Genomic DNA, 18,437 nt, shown 5'->3' with positions numbered 1-18,437 from the left:
GAGGGGGGCACACGCTATCCCAGCCCTGTGTGACATCACAGGAGGGGGGCACACGCTATCCCAGCCCTGTGTGACATCACAGGAGGGGGGCACACGCTATCCCAGCCCTGTGTGACATCACAGGAGGGGGGCACACGCTATCCCAGCCCTGTGTGACATCACAGGAGGGGGAGGGGGACACGCTATTCCTGCCCTGTGTGACATCACTGTGGGGGGGGGGGGGGGCACGCTATCCCAGCCCTGTGTGACATCACAGGAGGGGGGCACACGCTATCCCAGCCCTGAGTGACATCACAGGAGGGGGAGAGGGACACGCTATTCCTGCCCTGTGTGACATCACAGGAGGGGGGGGGGGGGGGCCACACGCTATCCCAGCCCTGTGTGACATCACAAGAGGGGGGGGGGGCACACGCTATCCCTGCCACGTGTGACATCACAGGAGGGGGGGGCACACGCTATCCCAGCCCTGTGTGAGATCACTGTGGGGGGGGGGCACACACGCTATCCCTGCCCTGTGTGACATCACAGGAGAGGGGCACACGCTATCCCAGCCCTGTGTGACATCACAAGAAGGGGGGGCACACGCTATCCCAGCCCTGTGTGACATCACAGGAGGGGGGGGGCACACGCTATCCCAGCCCTGTGTGACATCACAGGAGGGGGGCACACGCTATCCCAGCCCTGTGTGACATCACAGGAGGGGGACACTTTTCCTGTTCTGTGTGACATCATAGGAGGGGGCCACACTATCTCAGCCCTGTATGACATCACAGGAGGGGGGCACATGCTATCCCAGTCCTGTGTGACATCACAGGAGGGGGACACTTTCCCTGTCATAGGAGACTCATTTGATGCTATACATGCACCCTAGTTATTTTATCTACAAAATAATAAAATCTTCATTTTTGGCAAAATTCTTGGCATTACTATAACCACAACATGTTTTTTTCCAATTTATACCTACAAGACTAATGTCTCATCTCTCTTGCGATCCCATCGCTTAGCAACAAACCTGACAGATGAGAAGTTTAAGAAAAAAACGCCTCGCCATGCTGCCAGGAGGAAGGCGCGATGCCAGCTGCTGCATATCTAATAGCTCGGGCACAAGTACTCTGTGCTAACAGGTATATTCAGTATGGAGGTGAATGCAGCGTATATGCAAATATCTCTGGGATTATACAAAATACAATGGCCACGTATGCCAAGCGGGAGTGCAGAAAAAAGGTATAATGTTACTCTGCCTGATACCACTAGGAGGAGCTGACTGCCAATGCATATTAGAGTTCAATGATAGCAATAGTAAAAACCACTATGCAGTGAGCGACCCCTAGTGGCAGCCGCTAGAAAGCAGATAATGATTGTGTTACTTCATGGATTTTGAGCTCAAAAGTGCAAAATGTGGTTTTCATACAAATTCTGTTCATATGCATTAAATAAAATGAGACATTTTTCTGCAGGAAAAAAACACAGGATTTAATAAATTAAAAAATGATCCCATACATATCCTATTTCAATGTTAATAGCTTCTGCTGATAGTACAACACATGATGCATCAGAGAATTTGTAAGGGGGAGAATTATAAATGTTTTTTTTTTATAATTTAGAACAAATCCTTTCTTCAGGGGGTTACCATAAGCCCAATCATCACCAGAACCAATCAATTATTACATTATATATTAGGCAAATGTTAACTAGTAAAGCACCACTGACCTCTAGTCAGTATGATCCCTTCTAGTCCCATAACTTCCATGAATAATGTGCTCCACCAATCACAATATTACTAACCTTAAAGGGGTTGTAAGAATTATTGTTATCCCCTACAACAGCAAAGGGGCTAACAATCTAATATGTGAGGGTCCAACTCCTAGGATCCCCTACAATCAAGGTAGTGGACTGCAGTTTACAAGAATCAATCAATGAGAACGGGACCACCCACTGATCAGATTACTATTCCCAATACCTGGCAAAACCCCTTTAAAAACCAAACTGTTAACTAAGTAATTGTTGGTTCACATAACTTCCTTATACCAAGAAACATCACCAAAAAGATGAAATGTTAACAGTCCAAACAGGAAGAACCCCAAGCTTATCATTATGGTGAAAACAACTATTTTGGTCTATACTGCCCCCTACTGACATATTACAGCCACCACCAATTATTCCCATTGAATACTGCTAACAGCCGAGCCAAAAGTCTTTTCCATAAAGCAAGGTATCATTTCTGGTAAAATCAGAAATGTCAGGATTGTTAGTAGGTCTCAAATGCATCAAAAATATAATAAACTGTATTCAGGTTGTAACAGGGCTCCGGAGCACCTCACATGGGAGTGAAAACCAGGCGGAGTAAAATGGGAAAAAATGACAACCCGGACAATAATGAAAGCATAAAACAAGACTATAAAGCCATAATGAGAAAAAGAGAGAAGCACTAGGCAGCTAAAATAAATGGAAAGAAACAATCCGGCCACATGTTAACAATAGGAAGACTCCCGGGTACCTACCTCACACGTGCAGGTGATCCTCCGGGGGTGAGGAGCCTCCTGCTGCAGCTGATACACTAAGGAAAGAAGAATACACACATTATTATCATCTTTATATTTACACAACAGCAGGACCAAATTATATATATAGTACATTCTCCTGAGGAATTCTGATATAAGTGAGATATTACAGACCTTCAGAGGTCCTTATAGGTAAATAAGTGTATTGTACATGTAGCACAAAATGCTTTGTATATTGTACATAGTGTCCTGTCTGCAGGGAGGATGTTATAGAGCAGGAGGAACTGAGAAGAATGCTGTAAAGCAACTAATGACAAGCTACACAGAATTTTTTTAATCAAAACATATACACTGAGCTTATCCCGCTCTATTACATTTGGCCAAAGGATAGGACATTGTGGAAAATCTGCTCAGAACCTCCTGCTCTATAACATGCTGTCTGCAGATACAACACTATGTACTATCTGCTCAGCAGTTCCTGCAGATACAACACTATGAACAACCTGCTCAGCTGCTCCTACTCTATAACATGCTGCCTGCATATAGTGTACATTCTGCTCAGCTGTTCCTGCTCTATAATATGCTGTCTGTAGATAGGGCACTGTGAACGATCTACTCAGGTGTTCCTGCTCTTTAATATGCTGCCTGCATATCAGACTGCATATATAAAGTGCATAAAATATAGTTACAGGGTTTTATCATATCTTATTTAAATTTGTTTTTGAAAAAAACCAAGGGAAAATTAAAGTGGTTTCAGCCCTTAAAGGAACAGTGGCTCCACCAATTAGCCCGATATCTTTCCAGTCCTCCAATGGTCATCCCTACCAGTAAGTGTGATGAAGCAGTAAGGGTGTAGTCTTACTATAATGCGGTCTCATACTATTACATAGACCTCTGGCAGCGCTGCTTAGCGTGACAATAGAAGCTCATCAGGATCATCTGCGTTTCTGACCCGGCTTATAATAGCAGCATTTATTCAATTATATCCTTCCTGATGTAGACATTTCCTGGTTATAGAGTTCAAAAACTGTATTCAACAATTCACCGTATTCATGTTTTCTAGACAAAGTCACAATGAAAGGCAGAGGATATCAGAGGCCTGTACATAATGAAATTACCATCTCACTATTAGGTGCAAATGTGGATTCATTTCTTTGCACATTTTAATAGCCCATGGGGCTACTTCAAACCCCTTGGATAGGTGGAAATTTCAAACATATTCTACTGCCTGCAGCCACCACTAGAGGGAGCTCACTGCATACTATTATTATACTGATATGAAGAATGCAGTAATTTCTGAATGCCCCATCTAGAGATCACTGTAGGCAGCCTGGAGATTATAAAAAGAGGTATATTTCCTTGTTCTGTTTGTCATGTGGTTTCCAGCAGACATTGCATGTCCTCTAGTGGTCTCAACATCCTGATCCCCTTCTACACACAGGAGATGACCTCTGACTGTACATATTCACCCCTAAATGAGTTTTCTGCATGTTGAAAGACAATGAGAGATAAACAGGGACAAATGCATCCCAAATAGCACCCATAATTGAAGGATCTGTTGCTGTGATCTGATCATTTATTTTCCACCCCTGGAAGTTTATATGTGAAACAGTCAAGGAGGAATCAAACCAGCTTTCCATAGACACTTAAAGGGGTTGTATCATTTATGACTCTTCTCTGATTAATATGGATCTTATCTTACTGCTATGACCCAGACCGAACACGAGGACAAACCTCCTACACATCCAGAGAAGGGGCGTAGCAATTGAATGAAGTGGCAGATTTAACATGTGTCCAGTGATCCACTCTATACTATGGGAGAGTCGGAAAGTGCTGAGCACAGCGCTCTGGTATCTCGGCTCTTATTCTAAGTGAAAGGTTGTTACGGAGATAGCCAAGCGCAGTGCTCAGCATTTTCTTATGCTCCAGTAGTATTGAATGTAGTGGCAGGACAGACCCATGACCTTGCGCCTAATTTAATTAATGGCCCACATTCTACAGAAGGATGGGGGTTTGTTTTCGTGATTGGTGTAGTTCAGAGATTTCAGATGGATAAGAAATAACAATAATACTTAGGTACAAACCCTTTAAGCACTCATCTACTGTGCTATGGCAGTCATTTCCAAATATTTTTAAGTCACTTTGCCCCCAACATCAACCGAGTAACCCCTAACAAAGTTTCAGGGAATGCTGTTTGGGAAGCGCAGTATTATAGGGTAATTGTCTTCAGGACTCCATTGAATCCCTATGGAAGGTTATGGGACAATGAAATCAGATCATTACAACGGTTGGTAATTCTTGTTGGGTGATTCATGACACTTTGGGCATGGAAGAATCCAGGTGACGATACCTAGGCTGTCATTACATGGTGGGTATTAATGCACTCTAAGGTTAGATTCAGACAGTGTGATAGGGTTTGGTAAAATCCTATAAGAACCACATTAAAAAAAAAAAAAGCAATAGCGGTGCCCGGCAGCCCTTGGACATGCCATGGCTTCAGGTTGGCACGTTATAAAAAAAAAAAGTACACAAAAAAACCACCAGTTTACAATTGCCTTTTTTGATAAGCCTTTCACATCATTGTCTGAATACACCCCTACAGCATGTACCCTGTAAGCAGGAGGGTAGGTTCCGCGATTCATAAAGGAATGGGTAGAATTGTGTCTACATCTTCCCTCTTATTACTCCAGTCTTTCCAGAGATTTCCTGTCTGCCTGAGATGAGAGGACAATGGCAGCTGCCCGGGCTCATGTATCAGCATGTTCTTTCCCGCTGCAGAATATCTGATAAATGGGATCTGATAGATTACGGGATGGTAGTATACTTACAGTAAGATTTCCATACAGGAGGCCTGTACTCGTCATTGTCTGCAAGACAAAGAAATCAGAAGTTAATCACATATGACAGTGGTAAGTACAGACAAAGTGACCTTCACATGTATTGTAAAACAGACCAAACCTGAATACATTTTAACTTCTACACTAGGTTACATGAACATTTTATTGGGCCATTTGTTAGTGATTAATTCATCAGCTAACACACAGCCCCATGTATTAATAAGGGTTCATACAAATGGCTGTGGATTTTGTGGCCAGCGCATGGGTAGACCGCAAATTATGGAGCCCGTGTTTGTGGCTCGGGCAATCCTCATCTACTGACATCAGCGCCTCACACCCAAGTTTTCTTCAACCACCTGTATGCTGCAGTCACTTCTCACTGTGGCATCCAAGGGATGCCTTAGACTGGGGTTAGAGGTTTCCTTCATCAGTAAGGGCAGGATCTGAACCATCATAATCATCTTTATATAGGCATTGTGGCAGTCACTAAGCAGTTAACAATATAATAGAAAACGTAACACATATCTCCTACTTCTAAATTTATTGCTTTTCTGTACTAAGATATGGGTCTAGGACACTGACCTGTAGAGGGAGGAATTCTCTCTCATAAAAGAAATTCTAGCCCATACCATATCCATGAAAAGACAAAAACGTAGACATCATCATTCAGATTTTGGCTGCCGTCCACTAAGTGGAATACAGATAATAAAGTCTCCTCTTCATGCCAGCAGTGATCTCATATGACTGCCCCTTTAACTCTGGTAAGTAGGAAATAAGCATAAAAGGAACAAAACTACTGTGCTACAAAAAACAACAACGCCATAAAGATCTGCTGTGCTATGGAGTAAGCAGCAGGCGCTCCCCTTCATGCACACAGAGACCCCATGATAGCAGCACAACTGGCTGGAGACACTGATTCATCCACAGGCTGCTCAATAGCTGTGACCTCATATAACCTTCCCTTAAAGAGACTCGGACACTTCTCTTAAAATGAGGGTGCCTATTAGATTCTGCAATTACTAGTAAAGTAATGGGCACTACTGACCCCACTGAACACTGCCCCCATCTCCCCCAAACAAAGATTGCTGTATGTTAAGTGGTCCTGCACGTCTTAATGGTCACACTGTTGTGTTGTGGTTGTGTTCAGCATAATATTCTATAATTATCAAAATTGCGATCGTACAAAGGGGGCTCATAATCTTCTTAGTAGGCATCGCGAGCCTAAGACCATGTTCACACTCTGAGTGTAGAAACACATTTCTTGCACAGTGGGAAGTAGTTTAACCTCAAACCAGTTGCCTTTATACCTGGACGCTTGTTTTTGGGAACAATCAATACGTGTTTTGCTGGTAAACAAAGCAAGATACTCGTTGCTCGTTCCCAAATACAAGAATTTAGGTCTAAACGCATTCGGGTTGGGGATTAGCTCCTCCCCCATGCACTTGAATTGTGTTTTTAAATGCAATTCAAACACAGCTTGTTATCCGAGTCTCAACTTTCTTAAAAGGGTTGTCTGTGGAGTAACAATCAATTTCAAACCAACTCCCAAGTGCAAACTACAAGTTTTTTTAATTCTAGATATATTCACGTCATTGATCACTCCAGTTTTGACAGTCTCCATTTCTTGGTCCCTGCTGTGTAGTCAATCCCTACATGAGTAGGACAATCCACCGCTGTGGGCAATGACTGGATAGGGGGAGGGATTTTCCATGTGTCAAGAAAGACCAGGGACCAGAAACTGGCTTCAAGGCAGAGTCAGAATCCAAGGGGGATGAGAGTTGGCCTTTGTTCCTAAATTTTTGCTCACAATTTTAAGAGTTGAAGCAGGCTATATCACTTCATTCAAATCATGGTTCATATAGGGGTTTTCCCTTCTATTTGATGTCCATATTCCCTAATAGTAAAGGCGTTATCCCAGTGGAAGCTCTTTCCCCACATTCTTGCATAGACAAATACCAGCCCCCCCCCCCATCAGGAAAAAGTGCTCTGAAGAAATGTTTCTATGTCCCTAGAACCCAGTATAGTGTAAGTATACAGGCGGTCCCCTACTTAAGAACACCTGCCTTACAGACGACCCCTTGTTACAAACGGACCTCTGGATATTGGTTATTTACTGTACTTTAGCCCCAGGCTACAATAAACAGCTATAACAGTTATCACTGGTGTCTGTAATGAAGATTTATTATTAATCCTGGTTCTTATGACAATCCAACATTTTTAAAATCCAATTGACACAGAGCAAAAAAATTCTGGCCTGGGGTTACAATTATAAAATATACAGTTCCAACTTACATACAAATTCAACTTAAGAACGAACCTACTGAAACGATCTTGTGCGTAACCCGATGACTGCCTGTATGTATGTATAATGTGATATATATATATATTTTTTTTTTTTATTAGTGTCACACATTAGTGACACACACCATTGACAATAAGAATGGCAACAACTAATGAGCGATTTTTGCATCTCCACTAGGTACAAAAATCATTGTAAAGTACACCTATGATAAGGTATTCCAGTATTGCTATTTTATATAGAAAGCAAAGTTTGGCTGATACGTAGTATTCGTCCAGTACCAGAGCCTGTATTCTGCAGTGGCGGGGGGGGGGGCTATAATTAATACACTTATAATATACTATAAGTGGAAATAACACATGATAGGATTCTCTCTCATAAGAAAAGTTGCTAATGCATTTTCATATACAATAAATGGATGGCCAAATTTAAAAAACAAACAAAAGAAAAACAGATCCCTGGCGGACAGAAACTGGAGGAAACAATCTGATCTAGCGCTGGATTATATAACCTCCCGCCTGCTCTCCGTTTGTTATATTTCAGCCTGGATCAGCACTTCCTTTCCTGTCAATTCAATACAAACCTGAAAACTTTCACTCACCCCTTCCCGTGTTGTGGGAGCCGAGTGCAGAAAAGGAAATACTAAGGAAGCGGCCGCCAACAAAGCTGGAGGAAAAACACACGACCTGAAGATGGATCTCACAGGCTGTCAGTAAGAAATATCCAAGATCAGTCCTAAAGACTTTGAGGAAAAGGAGGACGAGAGCAGCTGAGCAGTTTTCATGCATCATCTCGGCACAGGGGGAAACCATTGAATGGAGACACCTCCTTCTAAGAAACTCAAGTTTTGGTAATGATAAGTGGCACAACCCGTCACTATTACCCAACTCTCCCGAAGGTTTCCAAAAAAAAGGGAGTCCACTCAGAGCCCTGGAAGAGTCTGCTGGACTAGGCTCTGGATTTGATTTTAGTCCACATGGGCATTTTATTGGGCATGACCGACACGTCAAATATTCGGACAGGTCATATAACCAAATGTACAATAACAACCAAATTCTCAATAAATCATAGAACAAAAAAGGCGATGTGCACTAAAACAAGATAAATCTCTGACCAGGACATGTGAAGCAAAGCCTCATGGCATCTGGACGGACATGAGAACTAGCTATGGCACATATGCCGCCCGCTGGTGACATCTGTGCAGTTTACATGTCGCCTTGGCTCCATAGGGATGATTTATGTACCAGAAAGTTTGGCTGAAGTAAAAAAAAATTAGATTCATTGGAAGAAAAAAAATTCTTAGGTGACAGAAAAAATCCTCTACAACTCGTTCAATGGGTATCAACAAAAAGCATCTAATATCATGAGACTAAACTACTCTCTACTGGAAACGCAACTCCATGCATCCATAGACAGGCAGTCCCCTACTTAAGACACCCGACTTACAGACAGACCTGTTTGCCCACTGTGACCTCTGGTGAAGCTCTCTGGATGTTACTATAGTCCCAGACTGCAATGATCAGCTGTAAGATGTCTGTAATGAAGTTTTACTCATAATCCTTGGTCCCATTACAGCAAAAAATTTTAAAAATGCAATTGTCACTGGGGCAAAAAAAAAGGTTACAATTATAAAACATACCTTTTCAAGTCGAGAACAAACCTAAAGAACCTATCCCGTATGTAACCCGGGGACTTCCTTTACTGCCAAGTGAAAGACTACGTAATAAATCATCTAGTACCGGACTAGAAAGTAACTACCGTATATACTCGTGTATAAGCCGAGATTTTCAGCACAAAAAATGTGCTGAAAAACCTCGCCTCGGCTTATACACGAGTCAATGATACATATACATAATGATACAAAAATAAATACATTAATACTCACCCTCCGGTGTTCCCGATGTTCCTCGTGGCTCCCGGCGGCTCCCGATCCCCATCGCGGCTCCCGGCGGCTTCTTCACTCTTCTCTGGCCGGGAGATCGCGCCGGCCGTCGCATACTGTGATGCGACGCTGTCGCCGCGGATGACGTCATCAGCGGCGACAGCGCGGCATCACAGTGTGAGACGGCCGGCGCGATCTCCCGGCCAGAGAAGAGTGAAGAAGCCGCCGGGGACAACGGGACAACGGAGGGTGAGCATTATGTTTATTTCTTTATCTGTATAGGGGCTGCTGTATACTACTGGGGACAAGCTGTATACTACTGGGGGCAGTGCTGTGTAGTACTGGGGGCAGGCTGTATACTACTGGGGGCAGGCTGTATACTACTGGGGGCAGGCTGTATACTACTGGGGGCAGGCTGTATACTACTGGGGGCAGGCTGTATACTACTGGGGGCAGGCTGTATACTACTGGGGGCAGGCTGTATACTACTGGGGGCAGGCTGTATACTACTGGGGGCAGGCTGTATACTACTGGGGGCAGGCTGTATACTACTGGGGGCAGGCTGTATACTACTGGGGGCAGGCTGTATACTACTGGGGGCAGGCTGTATACTACTGGGGGCAGGCTGTATACTACTGGGGGCAGGCTGTATACTACTGGGGGCAGGCTGTATACTACTGGGGGCAGGCTGTATACTACTGGGGGCAGGCTGTATACTACTGGGGGCAGGCTGTATACTACTGGGGGCAGGCTGTATACTACTGGGGGCAGGCTGTATACTACTGGGGGCAGGCTGTATACTACTGGGGGCAGGCTGTATACTACTGGGGGCAGGCTGTATACTACTGGGGGCAGGCTGTATACTACTGGGGGCAGGCTGTATACTACTGGGGGCAGGCTGTATACTACTGGGGGCAGGCTGTATACTACTGGGGGCAGGCTGTATACTACTGGGGGCAGGCTGTATACTACTGGGGGCAGGCTGTATACTACTGGGGGCAGGCTGTATACTACTGGGGGCAGGCTGTATACTACTGGGGGCAGGCTGTATACTACTGGGGGCAGGCTGTATACTACTGGGGGCAGGCTGTATACTACTGGGGGCAGGCTGTATACTACTGGGGGCAGGCTGTATACTACTGGGGGCAGGCTGTATACTACTGGGGGCAGGCTGTATACTACTGGGGGCAGGCTGTATACTACTGGGGGCAGGCTGTATACTACTGGGGGCAGGCTGTATACTACTGGGGGCAGGCTGTATACTACTGGGGGCAGGCTGTATACTACTGGGGGCAGGCTGTATACTACTGGGGGCAGGCTGTATACTACTGGGGGCAGGCTGTATACTACTGGGGGCAGGCTGTATACTACTGGGGGCAGGCTGTATACTACTGGGGGCAGGCTGTATACTACTGGGGGCAGGCTGTATACTACTGGGGGCAGGCTGTATACTACTGGGGGCAGGCTGTATACTACTGGGGGCAGGCTGTATACTACTGGGGGCAGGCTGTATACTACTGGGGGCAGGCTGTATACTACTGGGGGCAGGCTGTATACTACTGGGGGCAGGCTGTATACTACTGGGGGCAGGCTGTATACTACTGGGGGCAGGCTGTATACTACTGGGGGCAGGCTGTATACTACTGGGGGCAGGCTGTATACTACTGGGGGCAGGCTGTATACTACTGGGGGCAGGCTGTATACTACTGGGGGCAGGCTGTATACTACTGGGGGCAGGCTGTATACTACTGGGGGCAGGCTGTATACTACTGGGGGCAGGCTGTATACTACTGGGGGCAGGCTGTATACTACTGGGGGCAGGCTGTATACTACTGGGGGCAGGCTGTATACTACTGGGGGCAGGCTGTATACTACTGGGGGCAGGCTGTATACTACTGGGGGCAGGCTGTATACTACTGGGGGCAGGCTGTATACTACTGGGGGCAGGCTGTATACTACTGGGGGCAGGCTGTATACTACTGGGGGCAGGCTGTATACTACTGGGGGCAGGCTGTATACTACTGGGGGCAGGCTGTATACTACTGGGGGCAGGCTGTATACTACTGGGGGCAGGCTGTATACTACTGGGGGCAGGCTGTATACTACTGGGGGCAGGCTGTATACTACTGGGGGCAGGCTGTATACTACTGGGGGCAGGCTGTATACTACTGGGGGCAGGCTGTATACTACTGGGGGCAGGCTGTATACTACTGGGGGCAGGCTGTATACTACTGGGGGCAGGCTGTATACTACTGGGGGCAGGCTGTATACTACTGGGGGCAGGCTGTATACTACTGGGGGCAGGCTGTATACTACTGGGGGCAGGCTGTATACTACTGGGGGCAGGCTGTATACTACTGGGGGCAGGCTGTATACTACTGGGGGCAGGCTGTATACTACTGGGGGCAGGCTGTATACTACTGGGGGCAGGCTGTATACTACTGGGGGCAGGCTGTATACTACTGGGGGCAGGCTGTATACTACTGGGGGCAGGCTGTATACTACTGGGGGCAGGCTGTATACTACTGGGGGCAGGCTGTATACTACTGGGGGCAGGCTGTATACTACTGGGGGCAGGCTGTATACTACTGGGGGCAGGCTGTATACTACTGGGGGCAGGCTGTATACTACTGGGGGCAGGCTGTATACTACTGGGGGCAGGCTGTATACTACTGGGGGCAGGCTGTATACTACTGGGGGCAGGCTGTATACTACTGGGGGCAGGCTGTATACTACTGGGGGCAGGCTGTATACTACTGGGGGCAGGCTGTATACTACTGGGGGCAGGCTGTATACTACTGGGGGCAGGCTGTATACTACTGGGGGCAGGCTGTATACTACTGGGGGCAGGCTGTATACTACTGGGGGCAGGCTGTATACTACTGGGGGCAGGCTGTATACTACTGGGGGCAGGCTGTATACTACTGGGGGCAGGCTGTATACTACTGGGGGCAGGCTGTATACTGCAAGGGGACAAGCTGTATACTGCAAGGGGACAAGCTGTATACTACTGCGGGGCAGGCTGTATACTACATGGGGGCTGGCTGAATACTACACCCTCGGCTTATACTTGAGTCAATAGGTTTTCCCAGTTTTCGGTGGTAAAATTAGGGGTCTCGGCTTATACTCGGGTCGGCTTATACTCGAGTATATACGGTACTTACAGGCAGAAGTCAACCCAAAGTGCTGCAGCTTAAAAAACTCAAAATAGAGGGCAGGGGAAAGAGACAGGGGTAAAGGTAGAATCTGGTACAGCCAAGTAGGTTTCTATCTCACCCCAAGTGCTTTATTCAAATCAATGTTGGCCATTTCTTTAATGCGATGTATAATGTGACCCATGAGTGAGATAAGTCACTGCTTTCTGTGTGCAGTGTATGGGAGACATGATACAAATCCCCCACAAAATAGTCAAGTTTATTTTGTAAGATGAAGGATTGTAAACCAAGTACACTGACATTTTTATGCCCTGTTTTTTTAAAGGCTTTTAAAATTATGCAAATGAACCTAAGGGGCTCTGGGCTCTATAGGTGTTAAAGGAGCCTGGAGGCCCTCAGACTTTAAAGCCTTTTTTTGTAAAAACCAGGGCATAAAACGCTAAAAAAAGAGTGTACTCACACAAGTATGTCAGTGTGCTAAGTTTACAATCCTTAATACTAGTGGTAGATGCCCTTTAAGCTAATTTTGTTGATGGGTTAGGTTCACTTTATATGCAATGTCAGCTTTACCAAGGCGTGACTAAAATAATGTGATAAAAACTGAGTAGGATCTGGACATAATATGCTTATTTTGGAACCAAAAATACATAGGTGCAGATTGGTAAACGTCTACACAGTAATATCCCCAATAAACTTTGTAGACAATGGGGAATATTTACTTACCCGGCTGACGGAGTTCCCGAAATATGGAGTGTCTAACAATCATGCACGCCAGCGCCATTCACAAAGATTGTGCGCCCGATATCCTGCATGTATCCCGCTCAGGTCCGCCGGAGTTCATCATCTTCTTCCCGGTGCTTGTAAGTGCATTGGTTGGGACACAATTTTAATCTTAAATCCTGCACTCAGTCCGAATCAGTCGGATTGTCCGACGGTGCACCCCCCCAATTTCTGTCACATGAAAGCCAGCGCTATTGTGCCACAATCCAATCGGGAGCGACTCTAATCGCCAGTTAAATACCTGTCACAGCGGCGCGAATCCATAAAATTTATAAAATCTGACGAAAGTGCGATCTGCAGACCCTTAGTAAATAAGCCCCAACAGGTCACTCTTAAAGCCAATGAAAACAATTGGAAAATGATAGGTACATCTTTTTTTTTTTTTTTTAATTTTTAATAGATGATATTATGGGACTTTTCTCCTAATATCAGGTTCCTTTTAAAGTATTTTTAGGAAAACCGATAAATACTCAACCTTGTGTAGGGGTTCAAACCCCCCCCCCCCCCCCAAAAAAAAATCTGACATTAGGAAGTGTATTACTCTGCTACCAGACATGTCTATGGTTCTGTAGCAAGGAAAGCTGAGTGACAACCATCATGAGGACTGTAATAGCCATATCTTCACATATTACCAAGCTTTTCTAGATGTTAATTTTGATAAAACTCTTCTTATACATGTGGAGAGCCACAGTTATAGACTTTTATATTGAGTAGTTCCCTCTCTCAGTAGACATCTGCTAGTGCATTGATCTCTAACCCCTAAATGGAATCCCATTCATCTGGACAGATACAGTTCCCTTCTTATATTACACTCGAATAAAGTGCATTTAGTCCATACACAGGACAGTCCATTAGGCCTGAATAAAATAGGTGTCATGGATGCACAATTAGCCCGATTCATATGCAAATGTCAGCAGCGCCAGATAATAATTGTACTCCCACCCCCTAATGATACAGCAGCTAAAGCAACATAAAGCCACATAGCTTGGGGTCTATTATGTGCAATAAGGAAGCTTCTCTCATTGAGCAGCTGCTTTACAGGGAACAGAATAAGGGCATATTCACACTGCTATGATCAGAACTAGGAGCATCATAGTGATATATGATACAAGGAGTCCCTTCTTCCCTGCAAAACAGTGGCGCCAAATTATAATCATGCGGGGAAGCAGGGACTCCTTGTACCATATATCACTATGATGCACCTAGTCCTGACCAGGGCAGTGTGAATATGCCCTTACTCTGTTCCCTGTAAACCAGCTGTTCAGCGAGTCCCATCCTCTGCACTGTGGTTCATCTGTTTTAGCCCCTATGCACCATTTCAGTGTCAATATTGCAGCTGCAACACCCACAGCTCTTGGCTAGAGATGAGCGGACCAGACATTGTGGTTTGGGTGCTGACCCAGACGTATTGCGGTAGAATAGTCAGTCCAGTAAATTCACACTCATAACAACTAGCCATGATTATGATTGGCCTGGAACATCAGGTCCGCTCATTTCTACTCCAAGGCCGTATTCACATGACCGTTATGATGAAGCACGCTCTACCTTTCCCCGTGTTTTCGGCCATGGGGCGCCGTTTCCTATGAAGAGGGGAAGGGTGAGCAGCGCCAAATGGAACAGGACCTAAAACACTTTACTAAGGGTGGCGGCACAGGCTTTCATGCGACAGAATTCGGGGGTGGGAGGGGTAGTCGGACAATCCCACTGATTTGGACCAAGCGTGGGATTTAACTTTCAAATTGTGTTCCAAGATCAAGCACTTACATGCACCGAGAAGAAGAAGGTGAACTCCGGTGGACCTGAGCGGGGAAGCGACACATGCAAGACGCATGATCTTAGTGCAGAGTGCATTATTGTAGGACAATGCACTCTCGTGAACTCTGTAGGACCGGGTAAGTAAATGTGCCCCAGTCTGTTACAGTGGCTGAGCACTTCCCCCTCCCACTATATTAGATTACATCAGACCGAGGGAGTTGGAAGTGCAGAGGAAACACAGCAAGTTCAAGACAGTCTAAAAGCATGTGAATCTCCAGCACAGAGGGGCTCTGGTATCAAGCCTTTCAGGCTCATTAGCATAGTTTTAAAAGCTGATTTTAGAAGAAAATAGGCCGTGGATAACAAATATAAGATTACCACAGTCCCGGTGCCTGGATCTATGAGTAAGTGTCCCTGGTTTATCATGATGGATGATTTCCTTTAAGGTAATATCATGAGAAAAATCTACTGCTGACCCTGACTATGTACAATTACCCACATGGATCTAACAGGAGAGGTGAAGCTTTAATTCCCCACCCCCTACAATTTTCCTGTTGGCCACAATTTTGCCAATGTGTCTAGCAAAAGGAATATATCACTTCTCGACTATGATGACTACTTTTGAATCAGATTTCCATTTCCTTTATGTGATTAAAGCAGAGAAATGTTATTTCCCCTATTATTTTTAGTAAAAAAAAATGTGAACAGTAATAATATGTCAAACAGTAACCTAAAAAAAAAAAAAGTATCCAGTGAGACTTTGCAAAAAATATAACATTTCTATCAACCATTGGACACAATTTAGTGACAGTCACCGAGTTGTTATACAAATAAAGTCATGTTAAGGCTTTTAGCGCATGGGTTTCATCATACTTGTATGCAATATTACCCAAAAAAAGAAACACTGTGTAACCGCGCCGTGCCTCCATAGTCTTAAATTGGACAATAATTGTTACGTCGGCATCATTGTTCCATGTGGGATGGTACATATGTCTAATGTATTGATAAATCGGCCACAACATGCCGCCATATGGTACACCGCGTATTACAATGGACACCTGGCCATTAAGGGTGATGCCACACATGGCCTTTTGAACCCGTTTTTAAGCAAAAAGCTTGTTTAAAAACGTGCCAAAAAACGAATTCAAAACAAGTTCAAAACGCCATGTGTGGCATCACCCTAATAGGGGTATAATTAAGGATGAGACAATTAGGTAGAGGGGCTGCACACGCCCATAGGCAGTGCCTGGAGAGGAAACAATAGATAAGGATGGATGAAGGATCCTTGGATCCAGGATTAGGGATCACAATGACACAATACAATCCTCTACTCACCGAATAATGTGAGGGCCATGGTCAGGACCTGGGGAGTCCTTGCACAGAGACCTGGGGCTGCTGCAGATCCTTCAAGTTGTGCTGGAAATCACTGTAAGAGATAAAAGTTACATTGCAGCAGAAGCCTCCATCATGTCCAGGTGCTCGCACCCTCCCGCCTGTGTGTGTCATGGAGGCAGCAGCACTCACTCGCTATCAGGACGAGCGGAGACGATCGCAGTCACGCCGCATCCCTCTGCCTCCCGGCCGCCATCTTGCCTCTGCCTCCCCCCCTCACACAGAGGCGGCGGTCAGGCTGGCGTAGTCCTGGCAACAGGAAATCCTCGCTACCTCTCGCCCAGTGACTGAGCTGTCATGTACATGTCCTGGGTTATATCACGATATCACATATATTATCATAGTATAATAAATCATAACTGCAAACCTTACGTATATATCATATGGAAAGTAATGCATGCACACCTAGCAGCCAATCAGGTTACAGCTTAATATAGTCGCAGTGCAGGTTAGCGGAATGAAAGCAGTGATTTGATTGGTTGCAATAAAAATAACATTTTTTTTGCTTTTACCTTACTTTTAGGTTTTTTTTCAAACAAAATTATTATTATATTAGTTTCTTATAGCGTTGTGATGTCAGAAACACATGAAAAGAATATACAGTGTTTTACAGTCCCTGCAATCTTTCCGGGATTAAGGCCCCACAACAATATTGGGGGCCGTGATCTGTCCGCATAAATTATAGTCAGGTAACTGCCCCCTATAGAGGTCTATTACACCCAGTCATGGCGGGCATACCTCACAACTTTTGGGCTAAGAAAAGAGGGACAAAAGGCCCCTGCCCTTTCCCCTAATCCACACACATTATTCAGCCATTTATCCCACAACCAAACATAGTATAATACTGACCTTAATTGCCCCCACATATTATAAGGTCGTAGCCCCCTTCCAACCCTTCCCATATGCAATACCTTCGCTTTAAAGTGTTTTCCCACTAAGGAAAGTTAGGCCCTAACTCGGCGATCTCCGTCAGCTCCATAGAGTTTAATGGAGCAGAACGGTCATGCACGGCCGTCTGCTCCATTAGTCTGAGAAGCGACAAGGGGTCCGACCCTCGTTTTCACAATCTGCGGGGGTCTCAACCCCCACTGATCAGCAAATTAAGCCATCGGTCATCCTTTCTCCATTTCATATAGTGTCCTTCTGTCTACCTCCATTTCTCTTAAATAGTGGACTCCTGACAACCATCTCTCTCATATAGTGGCCTCCTGTCCTCCATCCCTCTTATATAGTGACCTCCTAACCTCCATCCCCATTATATAGTGGCCTCCTGTCCTCCTCCATGTCTCTCGTATAGTGACCTCTTGTCCTCCATCCCTCTCATATTGTGGCCCCCTGACCTCTATTCCTCTCATATAGTGTCCTCCTGAGCTCCATCCCTCTCATGTAGTGGCCTCCTGACCTACATCCCTCTTATAAAGTGGCCTTCTGTTCTTCATCCCTCTCATAGTGTAGCCTCCTGTTCTTCATCATCCTGTTCATTCATGCTATAGGGCATAGCAGAAACGTGTGGAGGCAGCAGGAGCTGATTCCACCTCCTGGTCCCTGCTCTGCAGAACTGGTATGTTGGGGCAAGGACCAGGAGGAGGGTAAACCCAGGGAAGTAAGGGGTAGCCCAGGACATTCTCTGAACCAAACAGTATGGTGGGACAGCATCCAAAAACTGGGACTGACTGTCCTGCCGAATCTGGGACAGTTGGGAGCTATGGTGACCAACCACATCTCAATGGGTGGAGCACACCATTTCACGCCTCATAAGATTTGGGACAAACAACAACAGAAACAACAACAAACATGGACAGCAGACGGTTGAGGAGCACATACTCTTCCCCTTCT

The 18,437-nt window shown here is 45.4% G+C and overlaps 1 protein-coding gene across 1 annotated transcript in view; it reads right to left on the bottom strand.

The window, feature by feature from the left end:
* The window catches only part of CHN1 (chimerin 1), a 63,350-nt gene extending 46,385 nt beyond the window's left edge, over window positions 1–16,965 (bottom strand). Inside the window, exons 1-4 of the mRNA XM_072121672.1 lie at window positions 16,734–16,965; window positions 16,545–16,635; window positions 5,330–5,368; window positions 2,502–2,557 (exon numbers count right to left, since the gene is read on the bottom strand). Coding sequence (XP_071977773.1) covers window positions 2,502–2,557; window positions 5,330–5,368; window positions 16,545–16,563 — 114 coding nt within the window. The 5' untranslated portion in view covers window positions 16,564–16,635; window positions 16,734–16,965. The remainder of the gene's footprint in view (window positions 1–2,501; window positions 2,558–5,329; window positions 5,369–16,544; window positions 16,636–16,733) is intronic.
* Window positions 16,966–18,437: the final 1,472 nt, after the last annotated feature.

This window comes from Engystomops pustulosus, chromosome 8, assembly GCF_040894005.1.
Source record: "Engystomops pustulosus chromosome 8, aEngPut4.maternal, whole genome shotgun sequence".
Taxonomy (NCBI): domain Eukaryota; kingdom Metazoa; phylum Chordata; class Amphibia; order Anura; family Leptodactylidae; genus Engystomops; species Engystomops pustulosus.
The sequence above is the reverse complement of the archived record's forward strand: the minus strand, read 5'-3'. Positions and strand labels throughout refer to the sequence as shown.